The sequence below is a fragment of the Aquarana catesbeiana genome, linkage group LG11 (assembly GCF_042186555.1).
Source record: "Aquarana catesbeiana isolate 2022-GZ linkage group LG11, ASM4218655v1, whole genome shotgun sequence".
Lineage (NCBI taxonomy): Eukaryota > Metazoa > Chordata > Amphibia > Anura > Ranidae > Aquarana > Aquarana catesbeiana.
In genome coordinates this window covers 227,267,312-227,286,387 of record NC_133334.1, presented here as the reverse complement: position 1 = coordinate 227,286,387, position 19,076 = coordinate 227,267,312, and the positions used below count along the sequence as shown (strand labels likewise).

General features: G+C 46.1%; 1 protein-coding gene across 2 annotated transcripts in view; it reads left to right on the top strand.

The window, feature by feature from the left end:
- Window positions 1-18,463: 18,463 nt before the first annotated feature.
- Window positions 18,464-19,076, top strand: part of NECAB2 (N-terminal EF-hand calcium binding protein 2) — a 370,725-nt gene continuing 370,112 nt past the window's right edge. Inside the window, exon 1 of one of the 2 annotated variants that reach the window (XM_073605449.1) lies at window positions 18,464-18,718. In XM_073605449.1, coding sequence (XP_073461550.1) covers window positions 18,503-18,718 — 216 coding nt within the window. In that variant the 5' untranslated portion in view covers window positions 18,464-18,502. The remainder of the gene's footprint in view (window positions 18,719-19,076) is intronic. The other variant, XM_073605451.1, reaches the window with a different exon arrangement.

Below are 19,076 nucleotides of genomic sequence, written 5' to 3'. Positions count from 1 at the left end.
ACAAAGGAATACAGTCCAAGTGAACAAATGTCCTTAATCCACTAAAGAAATGATGATGGAAAAAGTGAACAGTAAGATGCTGGAATCCCTCTAACACTCCGTGCAAGTGAAGCAATGTAAACGGTGACTTTTCTTCTTCAGTGCAGTAACACCTCGGTGTAGAATGGCCCCTTACCTTACTGCTGTAAGGTAACAGCGTATAAATAGTCAATGGAAATCCGGGGTCCTGCTGTGAATCACACTAGGGGCTTCTTATAGATGGCATAACCTGGAGATCATCTAGGGAATACAGTATCCTAAAAAATGGTCCTCATTGCAATAATAGACTTCCTTTGTGCAAATGAGCAACGATGAAAATCCTCCCAGGTAGGTGCATATACTGTCAGGGCTGGGCTCAGCCCTTCCTTTTCTGAGCTGGCTGCTCAGCTGTCAGCTAATTGCCAGCTCCCATCTCTCTCCACAGTCACTCAGCTGTTGATGATCCTGCTCATCAGTCCTGCCTACTTCAGCCGTCCAGTCCAGAGGAGCTCTGCCTTCACCTTGGTCACATCACAAGAAACTATCGCCTGCGGTCCTGTTTAAAGACTGGCTTTGCTGACATCCCTTCTGGCTCCAGATCCTGCTTGCTGTTCCACTACTTGGATCCCTGACTTCTGGCTTGGCTGACTATCCGCTCCGGTTACTGAACTTTGGCTATGTTTTGACTATGTTTATTCTTTTTACTTTTATTATTAAACAAGTATGATTTAACTGTACTTCTGTCTCGGTCTGATTTCATGGTTTCTGACATATACGATATGGAGAAAGAAAAGGGGTTCCCAAATAGTGTAATATGTACAAAGTAGAGTATTTTATTAAAACCAACTGTGGTACTCACATTAAAAACAAAGATACAAGCTTTTCACCACGAGCGACGAGCTCGCACACTGACGTCACTTCCGATGCCTGTCTGTTCCGACACGCGTAGCGCCACGATCACGTGACATCATCATGGAATCATCTTCTGAGTATATATAATGTCTGATTATTATCTACCCTGTGCGAGCTATCAAACTATCATTCGCTCATGTATGTGTTACATAGTTACATAGATAGTCAGGTTGAAAAAAGACACAAGTCCATCCAGTTCAACCTTAAAAACAATAAATAAATAAAATAAAAAATATTGTACAATCCAATATACCCAATTTTATACCCTCAGTTGATCCAGAGGAAGGCAAAAAACCCCAGCAGAGCATGCTCCAATTTGCTACAGCAGGGGAAAAAATTCCTTCCTGATCCCCCAAGAGGCAATCGGATTTTCCCTGGATCAACTTTACCTATAAATGTTAGTACCCAGTTATATTATGTACATTTAGGAAAGTATTCAGGCCTTTCTTAAAGCAATCTACTGAGCTGGCCAGAACCACCTCTGGCGGGAGTCTATTCCACATTTTCACAGCTCTTACTGTGAAGAAACCTTTGCGTATTTGGAAATTAAATCTCCTTTCCTCTAGACGTAAAGAGCGCCCGTGTCCTCTGGGTTGACCATAAAGAGAATAACTCAACACCAAGTTCACTATATGGACCCCTTATATATTTGAACATGTTGATCATATCCCCCTTATTCTCCTCTTCTCAAGAGTGAATAAATTCAGTTTATCTAATCTTTCCTCATACTGTAGCTGAGCTCCCCCGTGCCTCTTATCAATTTGTTTGCCCTTCTCTGCACTCTCTCCACTTCACCGATATCCTTTTTGAGAACTGGTGCCCAAAACTGAACTACATATTCCAGATGAGGTCTTACTAATGATTTGAACAGGGGCAAAATTATATCTCTCTCTCTAGAGTCCATACCTCTCTTAATACAAGAAAGGACTTTGCTCGCTTTGGAAACCGCAGCTTGGCATTGCATGCTATTATTGAGCTTATGATCTACCAAAACCCCCAGATCCTTCTCCACCATGGATTCCCCCAGTTGTACTCCCCCTAGCATGTATGACGCATGCATATTCTTAGCCCCCAAGTGCATAACTTTACATTTCTCAACATTAAACCTCATCTGCCACAGTCGCCCAATTAGACAGTGCATTGAGGTTGGCTTGTAAATTGGAGACATCCTGTAAGGACGTTATTCCACTGCATAGCTTGGTGTTATCTGCAAAGACAGAAATGTTACTTTCGATCCCAGACCCAATATTATTTATAAAGTTATTAAAAAGCAAGGGTCCCAGCACTGAACCTTGGGGTACACCACTGACAACCTTAGACCATTCAGAGTTATGCCCTGTACACACGGTCGGACATTGATCGGACATTCCAACAACAAAATCCATGGATTTTTTCAGACGGATGTTGGCTCAAACTTGTCTTGCATACACACGGTCACACAAAGTTGCCTGAAAATCCGATCGTTCTAAACGCGGTGACATAAAACACGTACGTCGGGACTATAAACGGGGCAGTAGCCAATAGCTTTCGTCTCTTAATTTATTCTGAGCATGCATGGCACTTTGTGCGTCGGATTTGTGTACACACAATCGGAATTTCTGACAACGGATTTTGTTGTTGGAAAATTTTATAGCAAGCTCTCAAACTTTGTGTGTCGAAAATTCCAATGGAAAATGTGTGATGGAGCCCACACACGGTCGGAATTTCCAACAACAAGGTCCTATCACACATTTTCCGTCGGAAAATCCGACCGTGTGTACAGGGCATAAGAATCATTAACCACTACTCTCTTAATTCTGTCTTTTAGCCAGTTTTCTATCCATTTACAGACTGATATTTCCAAGCCTGTAGACTTTACCTTACACATGAGCCGCGTGTGGGGAACTGTGTCGAACGCTTTTGCAAAATCTAAGTATACCACGTCCACAGCTACCCCTCTGTCCAAGATTTTACTTACCTCTTCATAAAAAGAAATCAGGTTTGTCTGACAACTCCTGTCTTTCATGAATCCATGCTGTCTGTTGCTTAAAATGTTTTTTTCCAGCAAGAACTTGTCTTTGTGGTCTTTTATTAAACGCTCCAGTATCTTCCCGACTATAGAAGTTAAACTAACAGGTCTATAGTTACTTGGTAAAGACTTTGATCCTTTTTTAAATATAGGCACCACGTTCGCCCTGCGCCAATCCAGTGGTACTATTCCCGTCATTAATGAGTCCCTAAAAATTAGATACAATGGCTTTGAAATTAGAGAGCTCAATTCTTGTAGGATCCATGGGTGGATGCCATCAGGTCCAGGCGCTTTCACATGTTTATTTCTGTGTGGTATGCTACGTGCATTACTTGTTGTTATTATTATTCCTTTCCTGTTTTCCCACCCATCAAAGTTTTTGCCAGGACATTCGCTCTCAGATTTGAAAGCTCAAATTATTTTTCTGTAAACTCCGAGACATAGTTTTTGTAGGCAGGGGGAGGATGTAGCACCCTAATGTTTAGGCAGGGTTGCTAGTAAATTTACCTGCCAAGTGTAGCTGCCTTGGCCAATTGATATGAGATCAATTGATTCCACCCTAATTCTGGAATTGCTGCACTTCTCCCTTCTGTCACTAGATGGCCGGGTATCTGATGGCATTAGATAAGACAAGGGTAATGCAAGGACAGATTAGGAATAGATGGGGTGTCTCAGCCAATGGGCAGGGATTTTCTTGGGTCCCTTGGCCTGCTGGGAGAGCCTATTTATTTGGGTGAGGTCAGGTGATTGGAGTTCAGTGCCACTTGGACGGCTGTCTGGGTGGACGTGTGTTGTATTGCCCTGGGCTGCTAGGCCAGAGCCTGAGGCCTATCCCAGGGACATCTCGCTGCTAGGCTAGGCTGTCTGAGGGCCTGTCCAGAAGCAAGAGAGCAGTACAGGGTTGGGACTGCAGCTTGCAGTCCAACCAGAAGTGATGATTCTGCCGGCCAGAGATCCTGTCGTGGTTGGAGGTAGAAGGGAACCTGTTGCCGCTAAGGGACCATCCATTTTGTTACTGGGGACCACCGTGAGTAGCTGAAGCAAATACCAGAGCAGTATTTTCACCAACCGGGGACAGTGAAGAATTGGGAAACTTCAGCAGATGTCAAGCCAGGAACCCAGCCTGCAGAGGTGACGCTTGCAGAGCAGTCTTGTGTGCCAAGCCAGGGACCGAACAGACCAGTGCAATGACCCTGGAGGAGTATCTGTGAGTGCCAAGATAGGGACTCAGCAGGGGCACAGGGGAATTGGCTACACATATAAATAGGGGTTCAGTATAGCCCAGAGAGAGAGATGTGATCAGGGCCCCGGTAGGAGAAAGGGCATGGAGCGATGAAGTTATGGAGAAATGTTTTCCTGTGTCCAATAGTAACATACAGAACAATGTCATTGGGAGTCGGTTGATGGAACCACTGTGTTGGTGGAGACTGGTACATACTCCGCAATGGCGGCTTGGAAATGCTGCACACCTGGGGATGGGTGTTCTATCAGAAGTTGTGTCCAGAGTGCTTAGTGTCAACAGTGTGAAGAGTATGGCCACAGATTACAAAAAGTTAAAGAGTAACTCCATTTTTGTTGAGAAAAAAACATTCCCCTCTGGGTGATCTATGTACATGCAAGGATTTTACCAAACTTTGTTGCAGATTCCTCCCTTTTGGTATTCTGAAGAAATTCATGTGTGTTTCTCTGTGCCCCTCTGCGAAGTGAGTCTAATGGGAGCGGTTTCATAATTATCAACCAGCTGCTGCACCTGCAGGGCTCTAATGAGGAAAATTGCAGGGTCTGCATTCCTTTAGAAGGGATTTCTCTTTGGAAGTATCTCACCAAAAATAAAATTTTTGTTGCAGGGGATACCAAAAATCTGACTTGTGTCTTAGTGAAGACTTCTGGGAAAATCAGTGTGCCAATCACACAAGCAGGAAATTATATTTCTGGGGGGGTGGGGCGTTCTGTACACATTCTGTGTACAGATCGCCTCCAAGTAGCCATATTGCATTTTCAGAAAATTACAGAGCTGCAGATTGAAAAGGAAAGGTCATTTTTAATAACATTCAAATAAAATATGGCTTGTGTTGCAATTGTATATGCTATATTATTTTTTTTTTGCTTTTTTTTTCCCCATGAAAGTGGAGTTACCCTTTAACTGTGCAAGTGTACTGTTCGCTTCTAAGGCTGGATTCACACCTATGCAGTTTTAGTGCTTTTTGCATTTTGCAGATTTGCACTACAGAACGTGTTCCATAGGAAACCATGTAAGATGGACTGTAGCGCAAATCTACAAAATGCAAAAAGCACTAAAAATGCATAGGTGTGAATCCAGCCTCAGTCTGGAGTCCTGTGGAGTCCTGCCTTAATGTTGATTTCACATGACCGCAACTCCTGCCTAAGGTTGTAGGCATTAGCAGGTGCAGTTGCACAGTCCTCACTAGGGGGTGCCTTAAAGTGATTGTAAAGTCTCGTTTTTTTTCCCCATAAAAATAACAAACATGTTGTAATTACCTGCCCTGTGGAGTGGATTTGCACAGAGCAGCCCAGATCCTGCTCTTCTCGGGTCCCTCTTCAGCTCTCCTGGCTCCTCCCTCCTGTCTAGTGCCCCCACAGCAAGCAGCTTGCTGTGGGGGCACCCGAGCTGAGTTACAGCTCCCTGTGCCCATTCAGACATGGAGCCCGGTTCGACCCCACCCCCCCTCCTGATTGGCTAACCGACTTTGACAGCAGCAGAAGCCATCGGGAGGAGAGTTCCGGATTGCCAAGTCACTCGTGGACATCGCTGGACAGAGATGGGGCTCAGGTAAATTAGGGGGTGCTGGGGTGGCTGCTGCACACAGAAGGCTTTTTATCCTAATGCATAGAATGCATTAAGATAAATAAACTTCTGACTTTACAACCTTTTTAAGCCCCGCCCACAAGCACTTTTACTTTAGAGCAAAGGTCTGCTTTAGAGGGGGTTGTTAAAAACATGGCTCAACAGCCTGTTTTTACCGCTCTCCAACTGCAAGTGTAATATGAAGCTTAGGTGGAGTAGTAATTTAAAGAGAAGGTCCAGCTTCCCCAAGAAAAATTAAATGTCAGCAGCTACAAATACTGCAGCTGCTAACTTTTAATATTTGGACACTTACCTGTCCAGGGAGCCCGCAATGTCGGCACCGCAGCCAATCTACGGATCGGCTGTCGGGTGCAGCCGCGACCATCCCTGGTAAGGGAACCCGGCAGTGAAGCCTTTAGCCGGTTCCCTTCTGCTGCACTTTCTAATTGGTCCGGCGGCAGAGGAAGGAGGAGAGGGCCGAACTTCCAGGAAATGAGGTACGTCACAAGAAAGCTGGCCATACACGCTTACAGAGTCAACTAAGGCCAAGCTGTGTTTGGTCCAGTTGGCAAAATTTGACTGAAAGATTGAAGGATTCGGGTGGAAAACTGTCAGCTGACCAGTGCTGCATCCTATCAGATGAGGTCACTGTTGGGTATTTAGCAGCCAAGGGTGCTGCTATATGAATACCATAACCGGCGGTGCAGATTCCTCCATGATGGTTTTTTCTGGGAACCATCAACCGCAGAGCAAAGCACAGAGGGTGGAAGTATTCAGCTTTCAGAATAAGATTTCTAGATAAGTGGCATAGAGGTAAATTTAGCCATACGCAGAAAATCTGAGAAAATCAAATGGTTCCTCCATCCATGCTATTTAGTGTGGATGGTGGCTCCATTTGATTTTCTACGTATGGCTAAATTTACCTCTATGCCACTTATCTAGAAATCTTATTCTGAAAGCTGAATACTTCCACCCTCCGTTCTTTGCTCTGTGGTGGATGGTTCCCAGAAAAATCCTCTGAAAATTCAATACGGCTATCAACTCATTATGGTTGGCTATAGAGGGTGCCAGCAAAGGATGGAAGTGTGCTGGGCCTGAGATTGTCAGAAGGAAATGTCTGGATTGGGGACACTGAGATGAGTGTGATGTACAATATACTCACCTTGTCCCCCTCCAGGGATTTCTCTTGCCTGGATTTATTTAAAGTAGAAGCTCACCCTAATGCCGCCTACAGACAATCGGACATTTCAACAACAAAACCCTGGATTTATTTCCGACGGATGTTGGCTCAAACTTGTCGGAAATTCCGAACGTCAAGAACGCGGTGACGTACCACACATACGAAGAGCCGAGGAAAAATGAGGTTCAGTAGGCTGTGCGGCTCTTCTGCTTGATTCCGAGCATGAGTGGAATTTTGTGCGTCGGAATTGTGTACATGCAATCGAAATTTACGACAACGGATTTTGTTGTCGGAAAATTTGAGATCCAGCTCTCAAATTTTTGTTGTCGGAAATTCCGACAACAAATGTTCAATGGAGCCTACACATGGTCGGAATTTCCGACAACAAGCTCACATCGAACATTTGTTATCGGAAATTCCGACCGTGTGTACGCGTCATTACACTGAAATCTCTAAATCTACAGACATCCACAATCTAATGGCCCATACACACTATCGGATTTTCCAACGGGAAATGTTGGATGTGAGCTTGTTGTCAGAAATTCCGACTGTGTGTGTATGCTCCATCGGATATTTGCTGTTGGAATTTCCGACAAAAACTGTTTGAGAGCAGGTTCTCAAATTTTCCGACAACAAAACTTGTTGTCGGAAATTCCAATAGTGTGTACATAAGTCCGACGCACAAAAGTCCACGCATGATCGGAATCAAGCAGAAGAGCCGCACTGGCTATTGAACTTCATTTTGCTCGGCTCATCGTACATGTTGTACATCACCACGTTCTTGACGTTCGGAATTTCCAACAACATTTGTGTGACCGTGTGTATGCAAGATGCAAGTTTGAGCCAACATCCGTCAGAATAAAATCCACAGTTTTGTTGCCGGAATGTCCGATCGTGTGTACATAGCATAAGACTAACCTATCTAGCCCTGTAAATAAGAAATCATTATACATACCTTTTTTGAAGCCGGTCCGGTTCCACGCTGAGCTGTCCGCGGTGGCTTTGCTGTGGAGGCGGGTGCAGAGGAGGCAGCCGACAACTGAAGCCACATAGTAACTCTATAGGTCAGTGATGGCGAACCTTGGCACCCCAGATGTTTTGGAACTACATTTCCCATGATGCTCCACTACACTGCAGAGTGCCTGAGCATCATGGGAAATGTAGTTCCAAAACTTCTGGGTTGCCAAGGTTCGCCATCACTGCTATAGGTGATGTCACCTCCCAGGCAATTCCCAGCCGGCTGTCTCTTCTGCAAAGCTTCTGCTGCTAGAGACCGGATTGGAGCGGCTTCAAAAAAGGTATGTATAGGGATTTCCTCTTTACAGGGCTAGATAACAGTGGTGGCCAGTGCTTAATTTATTTGGGAGGGGGGCCAACAAACCCCCCAGCCTGCCTGCTTGCTTGCCCGTTTGCTTGCTTGCCCACCCACTTGCTCGCCCACCTGCACTTACCCCATCCAAGTGGCGGCGGTTTCCCCAGCTTCCCTGGCTTCTCCTCCAGGTCAATCCAGTCACTTCTCCTTCCATCCAATCTGGTCTTAGGACCCACTTCCTGTCCTGATTGGCCGGGAGGAGGAGAAGGAAGACAATAGCGAATGTTGATTCACTAATGTCACAAGTGGGTGGGCTCGGGGCGCAGTGCTCTACGCCCCGAGCCCAACCTTTTTGAAGCCAATTGAAGCCTCAGGCTCTAATCATGTGCTTAAAAAAAAAAAAGCCCTGTAGAAATTAAATGCGTCTGGTGCCCCGCATGGAGACTAGGGGGGTGGCGCCCCTGCGCCCCTTATGGACCTTATGGATTAGTCTTAGATTGTGGATGCCTGTAGAGTTACAGATTTTAGTGTAAGGGTGGACTTCTACTTTAACCCTTTATTTCTGAAAAAAGATACAACAATGTATTTCTTGTATTCTAAATGCTTTACAATCAAATGATCTGCAAATATGAATTTACTCATTAAAGATAATCTGCAACATATGATGCAATATCACAATGATGTACAGCAGAGATAACGGGGAAATTGCTTTTGATTTTCCAACCGTAGCGTGAGATCCTTTTATTAAAGCGGAGTTCCAGCCTTTTTGTGTTTTTTACCAAAAAATACCCCCACAATGGTCTCATCTTATCTAATATATTCTGGCATTTGTACTAGGTGTAGTTTTTCTTATTACATTGTTCTTTAACCACTTCAGCCCCGGAAGGTTTTACCTCCTTCATGAAAGTGGTAAAAAGAAATGGGGTGAGTGGCGTAACCCTAATATAATGCAGGGTGGTAATACTCTGTAACCCACAGTGGTTTACCACCCACACCTAGATATAAACAAGTGATATTAATAGTGATTTATATCATAATGGTGATGATGATATAAATAGTGTAGGTACACACATCAAAAGATGATATGATAAAACCATCTGTGACATAAAACTAATTATCCAAAAAATGCCTACATCCCAACCGTGAGATGCAACACCAAAAAAATATATATATACTGAAAAAATTGATATTATAACTTATATTTAAAAAAACATCAGTTCATGAAAAAATGTGTTAACAAAAAACATTAGCAAAAAAGTGCTATACAATAGTCCCACATAAGTGATGTGCAAAATTGCTGTACAAAATGCCAAAGGCTCCAAGGTGACCACAGTGCTCAGCAAATCAGGTGACTCTTGTACTACCCCTTAAGGGTCCCCACTTACCAGCTCCCACTACCCCTGCAGGGGTAAATGGCATGTGTAGATACCCGGGTGGTTAGGTGTCCCTTGATAGGTCCTCCAGCAGATTCACCGAGCCTGGCGTGGTATCCTCTAATGGCTCATCTGGTCAATTCTGCAGATCAGGATGTCCAAAAATCTCCTATTCAGAACTTTCCAATCACAGTTTCCAGAGAATGTTCAATGAAATTCCAGGGATCGATCCTCACAAAAAAAGAGATAGGGCTCCCATAGTATAGTAAAAGTTGGTTTATTTAAAAAATTGAGGTAAAAATCAAACAGTAAGCTTCCCAGCAAGTGGGTAAGCCCTTAAAAGTACTACCTAAATCAGTGCAGTGTGTACAGGGGCCGGATTGCAGCGTGCGCTCCAACTGCGTTCCAGCTCCCTGCTAGCGTACCGGAAGTAGCATGAGTGCGTGGCTCCGTCTTACGCGTTTCGTCTTTGACGTTCTCAAAGGCAGCCTCCTTCATGACTAGGCCATTTTTTGCGTTTCAGCACTGCGTTACTTTAACTGACAATTGCGTGGTCCTGCGATGCTGTACCCAAATAAAATTTTTGTCCCCACAAATAGAGCTTTCTTTTAATGGTATGTGATCAGCTTGGCAGTTTTTATTGTTTGCACTATAGATAAAAATAGACAATTTTGAAAAATATTTTTTTTTTTTTACTTTCTGCTATAAAACATATCCAATAAAAGAATTAAAAATAAACCAAATTTCTTCATCAATTTAGGCCAATATGTAGTCTGCTATATATTTTTGGTAAAAATAAATCCCAATAAGCGTATACTGATTGGTTTACGCAAAAGTTACAGCGTCTACAGACGATGGGATATTTTTATGGAATTTTATTGATTTTCTTTTTTACTAGTAATGGCGGTGATCAGTGACTTATATTGGGACTGCGACATTGCGGCGGTGGACACTTTTGACACTTTTTTTAGGATCAGTAACACTAATACAGTGATCAGTGAAAAAAAAATATGCACTATCACTGTACTAATGATACTGGCAGGGAAGGGGCAATCAAAGTGTTAAATGTGTTCCTAGGGGGTGCTTTCTAACTGTGTGTGTGTGTGGGGGGGTGCTTAAGAAGACAGAGATCAGTGTTCCTGCTTAGCAGAAACACAAGATCACTGTCTTTTCTTGTCACAGAATGGCGATCTGCCTTGTTTACATATGTAGACCGTCGTTCTGTCTGCCTTGGTAACGATCGGCGGGTTCCGGCGGACATCGCCAGACCCAGAAGAAAAAAATCACGTACAGGTATGTGATTTCACGCTAAAGGGCCGCCCTGCCACAGTATATGTACATGGGGTGGTCCTTAAGCAGTTAAAAAAAAATCACTGTGCTCTCCTTAGCAAGCGCGCCCTCTTCAGTGGGGGCATCTGAAGCCCACTCGTTGCTCCGTCCGGGATACAGTGCAGCATGCACTCCTCGATCTTGCGCATATGCATTACGTACAGAGCGCAGCTTTGGAAATACCGCAATGCTAGAAGTGGAGGCTGCCCATTGACTCCTGGAATTGATGACACTCATATCCCTGGAGCCAATGGGGGATCAGATATGAAGTACCTCGATGCGGCGTGGTACAGCGGAAGAGGACCTTTCTGATGCACTAATAAGCTAAACAGCTTTGGAAAAAAAAACTTGAGTAATGGAAATGTGATGTGGGGGCGAACTTGGGGGGGGGGAGTGAGTGGAACTCCCCTTTAAAGGAGAAGTACAGCTAAAGCTTGTTTGGTTGTACTTCTCCTGTGGATCGCAGGAGTGCAGTTTGTTCTGCACTCTTGTGATCCATTTTCAACAGACATTGGGCTAAAACCTGCTGTCAGCTAACATCACTCGGCCAGTCCAGGCCCAGGAATAATTGTGACCATATTGGTTGGGATCCGCCCACATGCCTGGACCATCACCTGACTCAACCTCTCAACAAAACGTCGCGAGCCTGAGCCGGCTGCTCCCGCCCCCTCCACAGCCCAGTGCTCTAGTGAGCAGGGGGGGGGGCAGAGTAGAGAACCGGTGACTGACAGTCTGCAGCTCTCTACTCACGGAGCTGTGAGAACTGAGTGATCAGCAGTGTTTGATCGCTCGGTTCTCAGTGTTAGAGCCAGTGGGGGACAGATGCTGCATCCACCTAAGTATGGTTCCACAAAAAAAAAAATCCCATACATCTCTTTTAAGTAACTTTAATTTATTTAATAGTTTATTATACTTTTGCTACCATAAAAAAAAAAAAATTCCATGGCAGTAACATTGCGAGGATTCTGGAAAACATTATTTCGGTCTTTGCTCCTGCTGTTGTCACATGTTGGAGTGTCTTCTCATGAGAGTTGGGATTCTCATCTTTGGAATTTTTCTGGAAGAGCTTGTGACGTCCCCCTTGCCTAGGCGCTGCGGGTAGAAGGCGGGGTGTAAGGTAAGCAGCAGCTGGGAGGTAAGGGAAGTTTGCTTTTCACATTTTTTTTCCAATGTATGCTTTTTTTGTGTTATGTTCTGGTGCTGAGGGGGATTAAAAAGTGCGCTTCATCGATCATTGGTGCTCTTCAAATGTGTGAACTTTCCGCCCCCCTCCTCCATTCATAGAAGCTATGAATGGAGGAGGGGCAGATGCATGAAAGGTCCATCTCCTCCAATGATAGAGGGCTTTTTATTGCGGGAATGGAGGTGGGGATGGAAAGAACGGGCATAGTTGGCACTGTTGATGAGATATATGAAGATTTCAATGATCAGAGCAGCCACAAGCACACAGGACAATTCTCGTTCAATGTAAGCGCTGTCCCTGGTGCTGAATATAAAATAAATAAATAAATCACTGAATTTAAAGCTTGGAACATTGTAAAGGATCCCTTGCAGGGGGCTGTGCCCGCACTTCAGAGGGTTCATGGCCCATTTTGAGAAGAAACGGTTTTACTTACCCGTTCCTCCCCTCCCCCAGCAGACAGCGCTCCCAAAGGCTCTGGCAGTAGAGTATCCCTCAGCATTGTAACATTCAATGCAGGGCTGTGGACCCTGCTCTGTTCTTGATGACTTCAGGACTTTAGACCACTACAGCATGGGGGAGAAGACGCAGTGGGAACAGGTCTAGCTGCAGGGAGGTGTGAAGGACCTAATACAGGGGTCTCCAAACTTTCTAAACAAAGGGCCAGTTTACTGCCCTTTAGACTTTAGGGGAGCCGGACTGTGGCCAGTGGGAGTAGAAAATGCCCTGGCATTCAGTAGGAGTAAATAATGCCCTATCTTTGGTGTCAGTGAGAGGACTAGTGCCTGATTGGTGGTATCAATGGAAGGAATTGTGTCATTGGAAGGAATAGTGCCCCATTGATGGTGTCAGTGGGAAAAAGTGTGCCCTTTTGATGGTATCAGTGGGAAGAATTGTGCCCCATCGTTGGTGTCAGTGGGAGAATTTGTGCCATTTTGATGGTGTCAGTGGGAGGAATAGTGCTCCATTGTTGGTGTCAGTGGGAGGAATAGTGCCCAGGGGCGGACTGATAACTCATGGGGCACCCGGGCAATAAGAGATCATGGGGCCCCCAGGCAATCAGAGATTATGGGGCTACACAGTATACACACACAGTATACAATCACACAGTATACACATACATGTACACACAGTATACACAGACAGATGTAAAAAAAACCACAGATTTATACATACTGTCCCTGGTTTTACTGAGGCTGGCAACCCTGATGGGGCCCCCTAGTGGCCCAGGGCCCTCGGGCAGTGCCCGAGTGGCTCAATGGTCAGTCCGCCCCTGATAGTGCCCCATTGTTGGTGTCAGTGGGAAAAAGTGTGCCCTTTTGATGGTGTCAGTGGGAGGAATTGTGCCCCATTGTTGGTGTCAGCGGGAGGAATAGTGCCCCATTGTTGGTGTCAGCGGGAGGAATAGTGCCCCATTGTTGGTGTCAGCGGGAGGAATAGTGCCCCATTGTTGGTGTCAGTGGGAAAACGTGTGCTCTTTTGATGGTGTCAGTAGGAAGAATTGTGCCCTTTTGAAGTGTCAGTAGGAGGAATTGTGCCCTTTTGATGATGTCAGTGGGAGGAATAGTGCCCCATTGTTGATGTCAGTGGGAGGAATTGTGCCCTTTTGATGGTGTCAGTGGGGGGAATTGTGCCCCATTGTTGGTGTCAGTGGGAAAACGTGTGCCCTTTTGATGGTGTCAGTAGGAAGAATAGTGCCCCATTGTTGATGTCAGTGGGAGGAATTGTGCCCTTTTGATGATGTCAGTGGGAGGAATTATGCCCCATTGTTGATGTCAACGACAGAAATTATGCCTCATCTTTGGTGTCAGTAGATGGAATAGTGCCCCAAGGGCCAGATAAAGGGAGGCAAAGGGCCACATTCGGCCCCAGAGCAGCAGTTTGGAGACCACTGACTTAAATGAGCAATTATCCCTTGCAGTGCTGGAATAGATACCCAGAGTTGGGCTTTAAGCTTTAAGCGTGCGTCCCTCTCTGGTTGAAGACCTCAGCACTAAGGATGGGCTTTATGTTCGGGTCGAACATGAGTTCGACTCAAACATTGGCTGTTCGCCCGTTCGCCGAACAGCGAACAAATTCAAAAGCCACGGAACAACCTTTAAAAGTCTATGGGAGAAAACAAAAGTGCTAATTTTAAAGGCTAATATGCATGGTATTGTCATAAAAAGTGTTTGGGGACCCGGGTCCTGCCCCAGGGGACATGGATCAATGCAAAAAAAAGTTTTAAAAACGGCCATTTTTTCAGGAGCAGTGATTTTAATAATGCTTAAAGTGAAACAATAAAAGTGTAATATCCCTTTAAATTTCGTACCTGGGGGGGTGTCTATAGTATGCCTGTAAAGGGGCGCATGTTTCCCGTGTTTAGAACAGTCTGACAGCAAAATGACATTTCTAAAGGGAAAAAAAAAAGACATTTAAAAGTGCTAGAGCTAGTGCCGGCTGCAGGCAGTCCCCTAGTTTTGAACACAATAGGGACTATAGGTTTGTTCGTAAGTCAAAGTTGTTTGTAAGTCGCAACACTACATTTGTAAGTGTAACTTCCGGTCGGAACACTGGGTTCGTAAGTGTAACTGCTGCCTGTGTATGGATGTGGGATGTTCCGGGTGCTTTTTATGTTATCTGGGGCGTAGTACGGCAGTGTGGGATGTGTTCAGAAGTGCTCAAAAATGCTCGAAAGGTATCCAGGACCAGCGTGGAGCACAAGTGGCTGGCATTTGAGGCCGTTCATAAGTAGTAGTCGTTCGTAACTCGGGAGTTCGTAACTCGGGGACTGGCTGTATAATGAATTGTCGGTCCGGCAATACGCATAAAAGTTCATTGATAAAAATGGCATGGAATTTCCCAACAGGGGAGCCCCGAACCAAAATTTAAAAAAAAAAGGCGTGGGGGTCCCCCTCAAAATCCATACCAGACCCTTCAGGTCCCGCCCCCCCCTCCTGAACCTTACCAGGCCACATGCCCTCAACACTGGGAGGGTGCTTTGGGGTAGCTCCCCAAAGCACCTTGTCCCCATGTTGATGGGCAGAAGGGCCTCATCCCCACAAACCTTGCCCGGTGGTAGTGGGGGTCTGCGTGCGGGGGGCTTATCGGAATCTGGAAGCCCCCTTTAACAAGAGGACCCCCAGATCTCGCCCCCCCTGTGTGAATTGGTAATGGGGTACAATGGTACCCCTACCATTTCACAAAAAAAGTGTCAAAAAGGTTAAAAAACACAAGAGACGGTTTTTGACAAGTCCCTTATTAATCTCTTCTTCTTTCCGCTTCTTCTTCCATCTTCTTTCTTCCGATCTTCCTTCGGTGTTCTTCTTCTTGCTCCATCTTCTTCTTCTCCATCTTCTTCTTCCTCCCCTCTCGTCCCGCATCTTTCTCCGACTTCTTCTCTGCTCCGTCCGCACAATCCGCCTCAATGGGAGTCTTCCGCCGTGTGACGCTTCAGTTCTTCTGACACTTATCCTTACCAAACCTTCTCTTATGGGGTCTTGCTATGGAGGCACTTTTGTGTCCATAGGCACGCACAGCCTGGCTCAGCCCCGCCTCCATTCTCCCTCTTCACAGAATTTAAATGATGGCAGCAAGAGCCAATGGATCCCACTGCTGCCTCTGTGTCTGTAAGGAGAGAGAGATCAACTATGTTGCCCTAAAGCACAGCACTGGAAAGAGGGTAAGTACGAGGGGGTCTTCAAAAAGTTTCCGCACTTTTATATATATAACTTTAGTTAAAAAAAGTGCGGAAACTCGTATTTCGGGGGGCTGGGGGAGCCGATACTGGAAGGATTTTAAAATGAAAGCAGAGAATTAGGGATGCATTGATAACAGTATTAGTGACGATATCAGACATTTGTGTGAGTATCGGTACTCGACCACATGCTCCTGATACCGATACTTTGTGGTCTGATTTGTGTCAATACAAAATGAATGGGCGCAAATTGCACTGAAAAGAATCGCATACGTTTTGAACAGGAATGCTGTGCAATTCCTGTCCGAATCACATGCGATTTCCCCCACGGCTTCTGTGTGTGTATAGAAAGGGAAAATCGCCATCTAGTGGGCAGTTTAAAAAATGTTAGAACTCACAATACTTAACTGGCCACATGCAAAATAATCTACATAGGTGTCCCAGTACGCAGATGACAGCAAATCAGGGCAGCTGAAGGTGCTCACAGGGCTGGAGAAGTTCCGGGACCCTGTGGGTATAGGGCAGAAGTGCAGCTCTTTACGGAGCTCAGGGGGGGGGCGGCGGTGGCCGCGATCGCGCGCGTGCGAGACTGGCCGTTCTGGGAAGCCGTCATATGACGTCCACCCAGAACGAGAGCCGCACCGCTCCGCCGTCAACGCGTGGCAAGTGGTTAAAGGGGTTGTAAACCCTTGTGGTTTTTCACCTTAATGCATTCTATGCATTAGGGTGGAAAACCTTTTGTAGTGCAGCAGCCCCACAGAGCCCCCCATTTACTTACCAGCCAATCCTTGCAGAGCTGCTGAAGAAAGGAATGGGGGAGGGAATTAAAAAATTATGCATGTCTCTTAGGCTAGTGCATGAGATATGTAAATCACCTGTCACTCACAGCAAGGGGGAGGATTTGACAAAGTTTTTCTCAGTTTGTCAAGAATTATCTCACTGAACAATAAAAGAGGATTGCTCAGAGATGGATTAACTCTTTGTGGCAAGACTGGGCTCAAATGATAGGAAATTATGATAAAAAAAAAAAAAATTTCGGGTTTACATCCACTTTAATGTATCCTCTGCATTAAGGTGGAAAAACACCTGTCAGTGACCAGCCCCCTCCGTTTTACTTACCTGAACCCTCAAACTTGTCCCACGGGGACGCGCTGTCTCTCTGCCCGGGCTTCTCACCTGTTGATTGGATAGATTGATAGCAGCGCAGCCATTGGCTCCCGCTGCTGTCAATCAAATCCAATGACATGAGTGCCGGGAGGCGGGGCCGAGTCCTGCATTCGGCGTCTATGGACGCCGAATGCTGGACTCGGGATCGCACCCGCAAGGTAACCCTCCGGGAGATCGCTTGTTGGGAAGAGCTGAGAGAGAGCCAAGGGACCCCAGAAGAGGATGTTTGGGGCCACTCTGTGCAAAATGAGCTGCACAGTGGAGGTAAGTATGATATGTTTATTTTTTTTACAAAAACCCCGAACCTTTAGTGTCACTTTAATTAAAACGATTTACCATGATCGTCAGCTCCACCTAGTGGCCATAATGCAGTATTTTTCTGGAAACACTTCAATCATAATAAACTACCGCAATGTGGCCACTAGATGGATGATCATAAGAAATCAATGTTTAGAATAAAGTGATTGTAAAGGCAGAAAGGTATTTTTTTCTTAATGCATTAAGATAAAAATCCTTCTGTGTCCAGCAGCCCCCTTCAGCCCCCTAATACTTACCTGAGGTCCCTCTAGTCCCAGCAAAGTTGTAGGAATGTCTCGGCCAACTGGGACTCCCCTCCTTATTGGCTGAGACAGCAGCGTGGCGCCATTGGCTGCTGTCAATCAAAGTCGGTCAGCCAATGAAAAGAGAAAGGGGGTGGGGACCGGCCTGCAGCTCAGAGTCTGAATAGACGCAGGGAGCTGTAACTCGGCTCGGGAGCCCCCATAGGAAGCTGCTTGTTGTGGGGTCACCGTACAGGAAGGAGGGGCCTGGAGAGCCGAAGGGGGACCTGAGAAGAGGAGGATCTGGGCTGCTCTGTGCAAAACCAACTGCACAGAGGAGGTAAATATTACATGTTTGTTATTTTTTATTTAAAAAAATGAGACTTTACAAACACTTTAAGTCAGAATGAATCAAGGTTGGGCAATGCATCTCACATGATGTTTTTATAAATAGATCCCAATGTCTGTGTTGAGAGGAATGAGGGGCGCAGGTTTGTTTGCCGACCCCCCAAAATATTAAGCACCCCCCCCCTCCCCCATTCCTCATAGCAGAGATAAATCCCGGGACAGGTCTGAGGGTTATAGAAATATAGTTTTTATTAATAAATAAAAAGTTTTTTCTTTTTTCCTTCCATACACTTTATTTTCTCTCCTGTCATTATAAGAATGACAAAGCAGGTGAGACACACATCGTCTTCCATGGACCCCTCATTGGTCCCCTCATCGCTCCCCTCCCCCCTCACATAACTCTTCTGGGTTAACTAGGCGAATGCGCGCTCCCGCCGTGAAGCCCGTTCTCCCGAGACCGGCATGGGCGGGGTTTGCCTAAATAAAGGCGTGGTCACTCACATCGCACCTGCCAAGCTCTTCGCTCCCCTGCAGCCTCCTTCGTCCCCGTTGGACAGCGTTACTGCAGGGGGCGTGTCCCGGGCGTGTTTTGTGTCTGTCGGGGCGTGGCTCGGTGCAGGGGGCGGGCTGCGCTCCCCCTCCCCAGTGTCAGACATGTGTGAGCAGGCAGCCCGGTACTGCAGGTCCAGCGTCCACAAGCTCCTGCAGCAGCAGCACTCTCAGAGCCGGGCACTGGACGGACTTCTCCGCTGGATCGTCACCAAGATGACCGACAAGACTGAGCGAGAGCTGCGGGGAGAGGAGGCGCTGAGCGGGGTGCAGGGCATGGCCAACCCGGGCACCAGGAGGGGCATCTCCGTCATCCTGGATGTGAGTACAACTGATGGATGGATGGAGTTTGTCGGCACTGATCGCTGACAGATCGCAGTGTGTGTGTCCAAACTTATCCCCGATCTGATAGGACAGGACGATCCCCGATCTGATAGGACAGGACAATCCCCGATCTGATAGGACAAGACGATCCCCGATCTGATAGGACAGGACAATCCCCGATCTGATAGGACAGGACGATCCCCGATCTGATAGGAAAGGACTGATCCCCGATCTGATAGGACAGGACAATCCCCGATCTGATAGGAAAGGACTGATCCCCGATCTGATAGGACAGGACAATCCCCGATCTGATAGGACGGGACAATCCCCGATCTGATAGGACGGGACAATCCTC